This window comes from Hetaerina americana, unplaced genomic scaffold, assembly GCF_022747635.1.
Source record: "Hetaerina americana unplaced genomic scaffold, ioHetAmer1.1.p SCAF_12, whole genome shotgun sequence".
Lineage (NCBI taxonomy): Eukaryota > Metazoa > Arthropoda > Insecta > Odonata > Calopterygidae > Hetaerina > Hetaerina americana.
This window is the reverse complement of record NW_027286292.1, coordinates 19,090,916-19,104,320: the sequence shown is the minus strand read 5'-3', so window position 1 is coordinate 19,104,320 and position 13,405 is coordinate 19,090,916. Positions and strand designations below refer to the sequence as shown.

The 13,405-nt window shown below is 37.0% G+C and overlaps 1 protein-coding gene across 1 annotated transcript in view; it reads right to left on the bottom strand.

Annotated features, from left to right (window-relative positions):
* The window catches only part of nompA (no mechanoreceptor potential A), a 31,559-nt gene extending 20,781 nt beyond the window's left edge, over positions 1 to 10,778 (bottom strand). The window contains exons 1-2 of the mRNA XM_071582939.1: positions 10,706 to 10,778; positions 6,889 to 6,974 (exon numbers count right to left, since the gene is read on the bottom strand). Coding sequence (XP_071439040.1) covers positions 6,889 to 6,974; positions 10,706 to 10,778 — 159 coding nt within the window. The remainder of the gene's footprint in view (positions 1 to 6,888; positions 6,975 to 10,705) is intronic.
* Positions 10,779 to 13,405: the final 2,627 nt, after the last annotated feature.

Genomic DNA, 13,405 nt, shown 5'->3' with positions numbered 1-13,405 from the left:
ATTTTTTCAAGGAACTTCACCAAAATATCTTATTATGCACAGGAATAAGAGACTGAAGTGTTGGAGCATCTCTTATCATCGTAAATCAAATAATCCCGAGAAGGTTTTAATGAAAAAATCACTATTCTTCATTTATAAAAGCTTTTGAGGGCAGTATTTTTTACATTTTCAACTTCGCTCTGATACGTTAAGAATCAGCTTTATCTTAGGTAATATTTTTCTTCAATTCTGAGAGTTGCTAAAAATGTAATTAGTACAAATCTAAAATGTACTCAACAAGAATCATAGCCCAGTTAGGAAAGTCAATTATGTTCCAGATAAAAATGCTTCCATTATGCATAACAATGCACCCTGGGACTATTAATATCACCTCAAATGAGCTTGGTTAACTTAATGTTTATCGCATATATGCGTCTACTTTTTTAAATCAGCTAAATACAAAAACAAAATCTTCGATACCCTGATTAGCCTTAAAGTTAAAACATAAATGGATATTATAATAAAACGGAAAATAAAATAATCAAATACACTTCATACAAAACTGCAATTTAACTTAAAAATATTATAATGTGACAGAAGAATGAATAGAATAATATGAAAGAAAAATTGATTACCAAAAAAGTTCCAACGCAAATAGTTTTGACCTCGGACAAATAGCATAGAGGGCAAATGGTCATTTCTCCTTAGGGAACACTTAAATTTAAATTTTACGATAAGATTTCTCAATGCGAAGTCAACTCGTGGCATTGCTATCGTGGCTTCCCTCTGCTTGTACAGGTCATCGCAAGGGCTTCCAATGTATTGGGGCACTACGCGGAGCGGAGCACTTTGGGAAATTGGAGTTTGGGTTTGTGGGAAGAGGGGCAACGAATTTTCTTACGTGACTCAGCATTACAGTGACCATGCTGAAACATTTATGAGAAAAGGCACACTCGGCGCGCAAAGTTGGGATCTCACACCTTTCCGTCACTCTCAGATGGGCGTGGAGGGAACGTTCACCTGCGGTAGCAAACGGACGGACGGTCTTCGGACGCTACATCTACCCTCACCCCGAACCATCCGCGCGCTTCGAACCTCTCCGCAGAGACTTTATGATTTACAATATGGATGACACCGATTTTTGGGCTGCCACTCGTCACACTCCGCAAAGTCCGCTCCCGCTGGCTTAGGCCTCGGTCCTTCATGAATTAAAAATCATTTCGCCCCCGGATGCGGCGAATCGCCTTTTTCATTTAACCCGGTCAGTCGAGGTCACCCGTCGTCGACGGAGACGTGGTTTATGCGCGCCTATCCGAGTTGACAAGAGACGCAGGCAAGCAAGAGGGCAAACCTTTGCCGTCACTCCGCGTGACGCCACGCTTGACCGCAGCAATTGCTGGGACCCTCGGCGCAGCCACGTCGAACTCGTGTAGTCATAAAATTTTGCGCCAGTGTGAAGACACACACATATATAAATATGGTAATCCACGTACTTTAGATCTAATTATTAAAGAAAACCATACTTCACTAATCAGTAGGTCACGATGATTCAATAAAAAGCCAAATAAGGCATTAGAAATCGTCAATACATTGGCCACCCAATGTTACATGTTTATAATAGGATGTGTTTCTAATAAATTAATAAATTCTGCCAAACCACTTGATTACTCCTGGAATAATGAAATGATCACTCGCGGCGCAGTAGCTCAGAGGGTTTGGCGTTCGCCAATGGACTGGAGGATTCCGGATTCCAATCCTAGGCAAATGCCGATGCAGGAATCTCAACCATCTTAAAAATCAGAATTTATCCTCATCTTTATCTTGCTTAAGTTTTTCCTTCAATTCCGAGCTAAAAATATTACGCCAGTCCATATGGAGTCATAGAAAGTATAAATGGAGTATAATGAACCACGATAACTCATTCGATTCTGTGAAATACACATTACACATTAAAGGTTGCTCATTTTTTAAGTAGTACTAAAGGGAAATCCCTCAAAACGCCACGTGAGATGTAATTTTGCAGGAATCAGAATTACGTGGGAACCCGAATTGGGGCTCTGCCTTGGTTTAACTCGCCGTATGACTTAGTAAGAATGAGCTTCAACCCTTTCGTAGAAAAACAACTGGGTTCATTGCTCTGAAGAATCGCTGTTCTCGTCCCGGTATTTATTCACGTTTGAAATCCCATGGCAGATTCATGCTTTAAATTGCAACTATTTGGCTATGATAATTCTCCTCTCTCATGAGCGGACGTCCACTTTTTTTTGATTGGCTACATGCATTTAGTTAAAAATAAAGCATTTACTACTTACGATTTCATTACCTTTCATACTCTATCCGCACAAAATTGAAGACACCCAATGATACAAATTTCAATTGAATAATCAAGGGGGCAGTTTGTTTAAGTACATAGGTATATACAAGGCCCTTTCCAAAAATAAGTTGAATAAAGTTGCAGTTTGTAGTTTTTTATAGGAGGCGACCGACAGCTAAGGTAATTTGCGCCATTAGGGATGGATGGCAAAGGAAGGGTGGAGAGAAACCCGGCGTTGGCATTCTCCTACTCTTGTCGAAAGGCACCAAGCGATCCGCAGTTTAACGTCCCATCCGACGGACGGCGTACTCACTCAAAGTGCTCTCCACAAGCCACCTCAAGTAGGGATCGGGATAGCACTGAAAAATATTTGTTTTCTCTAGGATTTGAACACAGCCACTCTCGTTGGGAAACCTGTACGTTAGCCACCACACCATCCACCAGAATAAATCTGGGAAAAAAAGTATTACATATCATTGCACACGTTGTTAAATTCTTCATCATAGCCCCGTATGAATCGACACACCAATGCTAGTACATCCGCCAGTTGTGGTATGCTTCCTGTAAGGCATCAACAGGACCCTCGTCCAGGCGCCTCGTCTTGGCCACTTTATTGACATAATTCAGTGGTTCAAAATGGTACTCCAAGGGGTTATACTTCGGCCGTAATTAAAGACCCATTTCTAGTCACCAGTAACCACCTATTCTAAAATGTTCGGGTAACTTTCATTGTGGTATAAGAGGTCCAAGGCAAGATTGTCACACAAGCAGTCTTCTGATAGCACCTTGGGGATCATCTGGGCACACCTTTTGCATACGAGTATTTTCATCAAACTTTGTGGTTGAAAGATGCCCAGGGCATTCCTCATCTTCAACCTCCTATTACTCTCCTAGAACATCCTGTGCAAGCAGAAAACCATCACTTGGGGCATTTCCCTATCTCCACAAGCATCCTTAATCATGACCATGGTCTCCGAACTCAATTTTCAAGCTTAATGCACCATTTTATCGCATATCATTGCTCCATAGAAAGAGGCATCGTGAAATCGTGGCGTGAACGTCAAACAGGGGTGTAGTCTAGCAGCAATACGCACACTGTAAATGCCCATAGTTAACTGATGTGAGTTGCGTTGCTTTCTCAAGATCTCCCACTACCTTTCCCATCACAAGTGACCCCTCTCCAGCCATCTGCAATGGTGACAAAAAATCATTCTACTTATTTTTGGGACAGATCCGGTATATTTGAACGTTCAGAAGGTGGGGCTTCTCTCTGTGCAGCCTACTATTTCACACAAAGAGCATGAGAGTGCTGTGGAGAAAAATCACACAGCATGAGCATTATCGACAGAGCTGGGAAGTATCACCCAAATGTAAACTTTTAGCCCGTTCAGGAGCCGTTACTGCGGCCAGAAGCCAGCACAACAGACAAACCACGTCCGACAGACTTTGTAAAAAGCTTATTAATTTTTAAATTACCTTTGGCATAGTTTACAATTCCCTCACAAAGCCTAAATGGAGGAAAATATTTCTTCTTGATGGTGGTAGCTTTTAGTACCTCAACGTACGGCAGTCTTTTGAAGTAAATAGTAGGCAAATTGAAACTTAACCATACAGTAAAATGATATGTCCTAGACAGAAATAAAACCTTAAAACCAGATGATAGAGTTCTCTCGCTTACTTCATTAAAGCAACGATTTCCAAATATGAGCAAATTTATTATATTCCCGGTTTATCCAAAGTGAATTTTTATCTTCTGCATTTTAAATTTTAAACTCCAGTCAGAGGCTTAATTTTCATTGAAGGACCTTTCATTTTTAACGTTATTACAAGCATTACTTTGTTGATTAAATTCTATGAAGGAAATCTAGGTTAATGAAATCACTAATGGATTAACCTCCTATTCGAGGGATACCAAATTTTAGGGTGTTAATATGCCCGGGCGTAATTGATTATTGATTTACGTCAATTTAAAAGTGGCCCAACCACCTGAAGTCTTAGGCTTGAGGTTATTTTAGAGGAAAAAGGAATTAATAAGGCACTAATTGAAAGTATAACTTGGCACTGAAGTTTTTTAAAAATTATTAGTTTATTTAATAACCTTGATCTTCCATAAAAGTATACGTCACACGCAAAGAATCGGATCACCATGACCACAACCGTTACATGAACAAAAGTGCTCGTTGAATAACATCGCGCTCGGCAATGCTATAACATCAATGCATTATTTTTAAAGTTATCCGTGGTTCTCTACCTTCACAAGGGAGTTCTTCGTTCGTGACTTAAATATACGTTATAAAACTATTGAATTGTTTCCTGTGCTATATTTCGATGCTCAGATAAATGCGAAAATATTATAGCAAAGCACGAGGAAAGAATCAAAGCCTTTGCGTTTCCACGGGACAGAATTTATTGTTGTCTACTAGTTTCGCTATGCTGTAGCATCATCTGTGATTACATCGCTGCGTTGCAGTGAAGCTAGTTGACAACAATAAATCTTTCCTGCGGAAACGCCAAGTCTTTGATTCTTTCTTCGCGCTATACAAATTGATCTGACAACGTATCGGCCTCAGCCTTTTCTCAAATATTGTTGCACCTATATGGCTGAAAAATCATTACGACAAGGATAACTTTAGTATTTAGGAGTTGCTATTACTTCAAATGTTAGTATTAGACGAAAACAATTTAATATATTATCCTTGCAATTTTTCTTTTTATATGCACCTTAAAACATGTCCAATGGTGCCACGTAAATCTCTCAAAATGTTGTCACATACCATTGGGGTTACTAGTTTTCCACTCGTTTAAATTAAATTTAAGTACATTTAAATTCGTAAGGCTGTTTCAAGCTGTTTCAAAAATAGAACGATCGTATTTTATTTTCAGTTACACTAATGTATTACGTGCTCGTAACAAGGAATTACTGCAAGAGTACACATCATATATTATCTTCCTAGAAAACAAAAAAGTATTCCTTTGAAATGAAATTAAATTTAAGAAATAGAGAAGAAATAGAGCTTGTTCAATTGGTGGTAATATTTGTTCACCCTTCACATGTTCAAGAAATTATCATGATTAAAGAAATAACTGGCAATAATTTACTAATGGATTGATATTTTTATCTAAACATTCAAAAGATCGCTAGCGTGTGTTTCATAGGTTTCTCTATATTTATCTGTTTCACTGATTGAGGTCAGATATGCAGGTCCATGTGGTAACAATTATATATAATACTATACAACTGTCCCCTTAAGGGAAGGAGTCACAGTAAAACGTGTAGAGAAGTGTGACTGATGGATTTCATATGATATATTAGTGACTTTTTAAAAAACATAGTAAAAGTTCATCATGATTAGCACGGATTATGAAGTTTTGATGCATATACAACAAGATGCAAAGACTTTCAAGCGTTACATTTCAACATCTTTTGCTGAAATAAGTAGAAGAATACCTGAAAAAAAGAAGCGAAATCGAGAATGATTTAGATATAGCAAGAATATTTCTACTCATCACGTGGAATTGCCATAGGGAATCATTATCATAAAAACGAAAGTAAATTATCTAAAACAAATGGCGTCAAATACTAGGGACCATTATTTTCTAGCTGATTAGCACCGATTCTAAAATTCGATGACGATTAAACCCATGGACAGCCCTGAAATTTGAATAACGTCGGATTAAACTGATCGTTAGAAGAAGTCATATAATTTATGAACTATGAATAATATATTCTTTAGTTTCAAAACTAAAATTGCATTGACATCTCTGGGTTATATTATTGCCAACCTTTCCCGTTTGTTGAAACATTTAGCGGCCTAAAAATTATACTGTCAGAATTTATTTTTGTAATATTTCATGAAAGGTAATTTATAAAATTTTTACCGTTCCTGTTGCCAGAAAAGATTTTTCATCAGAAAAATTGATGTTTAATGTTTATGCATACATAATAATGCTGTAAAACGCTACGTGATCTCGTTTGATCAAGTAGTATTTGTTTTTAAATTAACAGTGGCGCACACACATATTTTGCCTGTGGGTGCAAACAAGCCCGCCTCCTCTAAACAAGATCGATAACAGCGCATATCTCTGCGAGCGAGGCGAGCCCGATGTATTGCAATTATTCGCTTTCATTTTACACCACGTTGAATAGAAAAAACGCGTGTGTTACGAATGATTCGCGACATAATTGAAAACTTGATTTATCCGAGTAACCCATCACGCGTCCTTTAAGGTTACGAATGTTTTCCACGGCATAGTGATATCTCTAGAAAAAATAGTAACTTTTTTAAAATATGGGCAGATTTTAAAAGTTACTAGTTTTACATACGCTGTGTTTAAAATGCAACAGTAATTTAAATAAATTACACAATGTACAAAATACACTATTAGCTTATACAAAAATTAGGGAGAAAGATGAACGCAAGCGTCATGAGAGGCCTTAACTTCAAAAACTTAAAAATAAGAATACTGATGTACCATCGTCCCAATCTGACTCCCCCCCGAACTCCTATCCTCCTTATCCCACAAGCACCCACCCAACGTGGGTGTAAATTCGCCAGAATTGGCTGTTGGAAATGAGTGAGTGCTATCATACTCACCACATCGTCGTCGAACCCCTGTAGTTGTTGGTCAGGTAACCGCTCGTACACAACCCTTCCCACTCCTTGATTGCATGTCATTTGAGCTGCAAAGATGAAAGAAATTAATTAGGACAACATGCTCCATGCAAAAATCCTCAAAATACTGTCTAATTCAATGACAATATAGCAATAATTAAGTTAACACATTCATTCAAGTATACAATGTATGAATACATGGGTTTTTCTATTTAAATAAAACAAAGAGGATTCTAATAACCGCAAACATTTCAGCAAAACATTTCTTTTAGTTTTTATCAAAGTCTCATTTAAAGGCGTAAAATGAAAATTATTACATAATCTAAAAATATTTTAAATCTATTAGAGGGAAGGCTATTTTCAAAAAATCATCTTTGGGAAAATTGTGTAACAACAATGTATCACTTTCAAGCATATTGGACCTCAATTTTGAATAATACGCAGTTGTTACCATGAAAATCGTTTAATAAGAATTGATAACAAATTGTCATGATAAGAATAATTAGAACATCGTGTGATATTATTTTATTGAGGGGAAAATATACTGAAATAATGGCATCCCACTACCCCACACTGAAACAGATCAAAGGACTCGGTGAAGTACCTCAAAGCTATAACAACTACAAAAAGTTGCCACTGTTTCACTAAATGGACTAGCGATATTTAATACTTACTCTGGTTAATTCAATAAGCATGCTTGGTACGAGCACTATTTTTATCCTGTAATTAATTCGCAATATTCTTGTAGATTGAATTTCAGTATTCGATGGGTTCTCCAACAATAAATGCAAAGAAAATTTTAAATTCACATTTGTACATGGTTATCGAGAAATTAAAGACGGATATTGTAATTGTGCAACCTATGGTTAATGTAAAACCATACAAAGCTGTTACTGCTCACAGCTCATCTTAATACTCCTCCTAAATCACATATTTTTCGCATCTTGTCAAGTTTACTGATCCACCACTGTAATACTGTATACAAATTAAATTAATAAAGACGCAGGCAAATACTCGTGAATTTGAAAGGTAAAATTTATTTGGGATGTCTCACCGCATATAATTGCAAAGAGACTAATACATAATCTACCAGGTAGAATTACATTGTACTTTATTGATTTACTATGTCAATAATTGTACTATTAGAATAATGTATCATAATAAAAAATTTTTACTTGAAAGCAATTGGGTAGTAACGTTCGTCGCTACTATTAAATGGCATATCTTCAAGTAAAATGCAGTGAAGCAGGTAATAGGGAATGAATTTGTTCTTATTGATTTGATTTGATCTATTTTCTAAATTTAAAACGCATGCGGTAGATTCCACTTTAGTGTAGCAAGTTATTTTCTCACGCCTAGAGTCCTGCTATGATCTCGTTTAGATGACGAATTATCCCGGTCCCAAGTTCTTTTTCAAGTGATTTCTAAATAGATTGATTCCCGATAGATCGAAGAGGAAGATAAAATATGGAGTTCTTTTTTCCTATGGTTGAAAATAATTAAATATTCTCTCAGTTTAATGCTCATTCTCCGCCAAAACTTACCAATTCTAAATTACGCTAAATATTCCAACAGCCCCGGTCCTTTTGCAATACCTTTTATACCCATTACTAGGCGTGTGAAATAAACTCAATGAGGCCAAATAGTACGTTAGGAACAAATATTGACGTGCAAGAGGTAAATGGTGGCTCAAAATCGGTCGAAACAACATTAAAATTTAGATAACAATACACATATTCCGAAACTAGCAGAAAGAAGAAGTTACTCATAACAATAATAGGGAAGCAAAATTAAATTCTACCGATTGCCCAAAAATCAATAACAGATCTCTAAAAAGATAACTGCCCTTTCTTTGTATTTCGAGTAGACACAGTATCTTACTATTTTATTGACATTTCGGGGCCAATATTTTATGTTCAGCAGAGAGAAAGGAAACTGATTAGACTATTCTGACAAAATCAGGGCACATTATCATATAATTTATTACTCTTAAGCAGTAATAAAACTCATTTCCACAAAATATGCTTGTAATAAAACAAGTCTCTCGATGCTCAATTTGAATTGTAGAAGAGACTATATAAAGACGCATTCTCACTCCGAAAATAAGGTTATATGTGCATCTCATTTTCTTCTCTGAATCCAAGGAATGCGGCCCAGCGAGGAGATAAACCCTTGCCATCAGAGTGCAATTCTTTGTCAATTTTTCAAGGAAAACAGCTGTGATTCTCTTTTTTAGTTACTGATTATGGAATTTTATTAAAACGCTCTATTTCTAATTAAACAGCCGCCAATTTTTCTCTACTTACAATAATACCCATCGCAAAAAATACCAAGAATTAATTGCCAACGTACACAATGACAGAGAATATATAATCGAATAACTTCTTGGAAACTATGTGTTTATATAAATATACACATTCATACTATAAATCTTAAAGTGATGCAACTAATTGACTATCATGTATAATTACTTTATTCCGTTGAAGGTAAGTTTGGATGAACATAGAATATACAACGGTACATATATTATATTACTTCTACTAACAAAACACAACCCGATATCCTCGATTACAATAAGCCACTCTTCAATTCCACGTACTTCTTTCCTCCCTTCATTCCGTACCACATGCCTGCCCTATTTCTATAGCTCTCTCCCTTGCCTAACGGTCTCCCCGTTATCACTTTTGGTAACATCCCGGTGCCAATCATAATGCTCTACATTCATCATTCCTGAATCTTTTAGATTTTCCTTAAAATTTCTCTCCTGTCCATTATGACTAGCATTTCCTTGTTTCTTTCCTTTGTATTTATTTCACCTTTTCCATCTTTGTCAGTATTCACATTTCAAAAGCATCCAATCTATTCCTATCATCCAGCTTCAATGACTATGTTTTCGCGTATAACAAAACCACGCGCTATATCAAAATTTTGATGAGCCCTTCCTTAATAGCCTCACTCAACGTCCATATCATCAATTCCCTCCTCTTTGTGAAGGCCTCTATGCTCCTTTTGTCCCTACTACTTTGATCATTTTGGCCCAAAAGATTTCCATGTTAGGTAAACTATTCCTCTTAGTATCGGTTATGACCTTTTATTTTAACGTTCTACGGACTCTACTTCCTCCTCAAAAGCCTCATAAACTTTGTCGTTTACAATTTCCTTCATCTCATACCTATCAAATTGATTACTTACGTACTCAGGAGTGATTGTACCCCCAAAGGTGATTGGCTTGCAAAAGTTTGACCAACCGCAAACCTTACTGATTTAATTAATTCTCCACAGAATTCCATTCTCATCTTCAGTTTTTCCATGCCTCTACAAACATTTTCTTCATAGAGCAGCACAGGTGGTAATGGGCACCCTTGTCATACTTCTCTTCCTAGCACTGACCATCAGAACTCTCCATACCCACTCGCACCTGGGTAGGCTAAAATATGTATGATACAAGTTGCAGGTAAATCTTCTCTTCGTCCAATTTATTCCTATTTTCTGTGAAGCATTCATTGCATCTACCCAATACAATCTATGAAGCATCATTTCGAAATTAACAAAAAAGACAAATACATCCTGATTGAATTCTATTTTTCTCTCTGTTAGTGAACTCATTATTACTCTGGCATCTCGCGTGCCTCTCCCCTTCCTGAACCCAAACTGAGCATCCCTTGAGAGATCAATTGCTCTATTCTTCAACCACTTCTTGATGATTCAATCTACAATTGCGTACAAAATCAAATTTTATTTTCTACAGTTCTTACATATGGTTTCCTTTACGTTTCCTGAGATTGGATTTAATACTCACCTGAAGAAATCTTCCGGCCATTATCCTCCCTGATACATGATACAAATTGGACTATTAAAACTGTTCCACCCATGTTTTTCTAGACTTCCGTGAATTTTTTGCGATATTTATTAACCCCCTACAAGCCGTTTCTGTCATTTTAATTCCCTTCATGCCCTTTCTAGCTCGCCATTAAGTATACCTCGGTATAGGCATCCTCATCTGCGTCATATTATCTTCCTATGTCTAAGCATACTGGCCTAATATCTTTACTACATTATTCCTCTATTTATTCATTCCTTCTTTCTTGGACCTTCCCAGGTCAAATCAATAATTTTCCTGACATTTTTGATTATTTGCACGGATATTCCCTTCATAGTTCCTCACAGTGCTTTCACTTTCCTGTACGGCGTTTGAATTTCACCATTTCCTTGCAAAATTTCCATGCCCTCATACTGCATCTGCCACAACGCTTCTTTCGAACTATTTGTTTCTCCACTCAGTTCATTATTTAAACTTTTATACATTTATTTAATTAACTCAGTGTTTATATTATCTCATTTCTTATCTCTCTATCTAATCACATCGTCTGTAACCTATGATTTCCTTGTCTCCTTAGTATTTGCTTTTCTAATAATTTCTTGTGCAGCTTTCGATATTTTTATGATGTGTTCCCACTTTTCTTCTAAAGAATCCAGCCTTATGTCCTCAGACATAATTTTTTCTACAGCCTGAGGAAACTCCTTTACTGTAGTTCCGGTTAATGCTTCTAATTTAAGTAATTGCTTGTAATCCGGTTAATGCTAATAAACATTCGCTGGGCCCAATATCCGTTAAAGAAGGTTTATTTCCCGTTACACATAGTTCGAAGAACAATTCACAGTTGTTTTTTTCCCTCACATGCCATCGTCGCACATTCCGTTTCTAAACTGTCTTTGGAGTTTTACCAACTTTAATCTAGTTTTAAACTTCATTAGTCATAAACAGCACTTGTATGATCTGAAACCGCATCCACTCCAGGGAAAAGGTGGGAATTGATCACGCTGTTCTTAAATCTGTATATATCCATAACATAGTGTAACTGATACTTTTCTGAATCACCCTGCCTTTTTTATGTTTACTTACGTCTTTTTTGGTGTCTAAAGCAAGTGCTGGTGACTGGAAACTCCCTGACTCCTGCAGGACTCTACTGCTATCAACCCTGCTATTGTTCCCTGTTCCTAAACTGTAGTCCCTTTCCTCAGTACCCTATTTTCCTTTGTCTATTGCTACGTTTCATTCGTCCATCATCATCAAATGTATTCTTCCAGAATCATCCGCAATTATGTCATCTCACGGATCGTCTCCCCTGTCGACGTCTTTCTTCTAATGATGGCTTCTTGGCATGTAAACCTGAGCAATGACCAAGTTTGTTGGTTCAGCTTTTACTTCTACCAATTAAAAAAACATTCCCTTGCTCTATGTTTACTACTCTTCCACTTAACTTATAATATAATAATAAAAAAGTTAAATATAATTACGAAAGGAGAAATGTTTTGGGAAAAATATTTTAAGGGAATTTATATTAGATCGTCTACTGTCAAACAATCGTCTAACTGCCCACGCAACCAAACCTGTCCATGATGAATATCGCTGAACCAGTTCTCATGATAATGCACCTTCTTCGCGAGGAAGTTGGTTCTCTTTATCGGAATCTTCCTCTTCCGACAACGTGATTTAAACCTCAACCGGCGACTACCAACCTTCCGTGCCACAATCTTCCGTTTTTGGAAATAATGCTGTTGCTACATTTCAAAGAAGAAAATCATCCGGCAATGTTTTGTATTTCAACCCAATAAGCATTCGTCAGGACGAATATCTCTCAAGAAAGGATTTGTTCTCCTTATGCATAGTTTGACGATCAATCCAGCATTGTTTATTTTCTCCTCACATTCCATCGTGGTACATTCAAGAAACTTTCCCGCTCACCAGGCCGTCAAAAACAATACTATTGGCGCATGTGCTTACCCTCTATTTTCAATCCAAAATTATATTCTATTCCACAGCTATGGAACCTCTTTACATGGTATGCTTACGCATCAACTCGGGTAATACCCTGAACAGCTTACGGCTCCTATAGGCTGGTGTTAGTCAACCATCGATTTTATCAACCGAAGCACAAGGTGGGGTCTAATTATGGGTGTTTAGCGCTGTGCAATATGCTCCCAGGGCTATGGCGTATGGAAGAATCGTGAGACAACAAGGCGCAAAGTCACTGTTATATGCAAACCTTTTTCTTAATTTTTATTTAGAACCCCGTGCTGTGACGGACCATTTAAGATAGATGAATGCGAGTCAAGTAACACCAGATCTGCAGATTAACATTAATAAGCACCACTCTCTGTTATAGGGTTATTTACCACACCATGAACATCCACCAAAAATTCCGATACATAAAATCTTGACAGAATTGTAAAAATTATATATGTATAAATAAATAAATAAATATATATATATATAACTTATTTATATACAAACATATATATACACATACATATATAAATACAAACATGTATGTACGAGGGTCATCCGGAAAGTAGTACCCGTTCGTGCCGCATGAAGTGCTGACGACGCGAGTAGCCGCTGGACGAGGTCAGATAGCTTCAGTGGCTTGTCTGCCTTCTCTGAGCCAAGTTGCGTGACGCTAGCAATACCTGTGTTGTTTCTGTGATTGTTTACAAT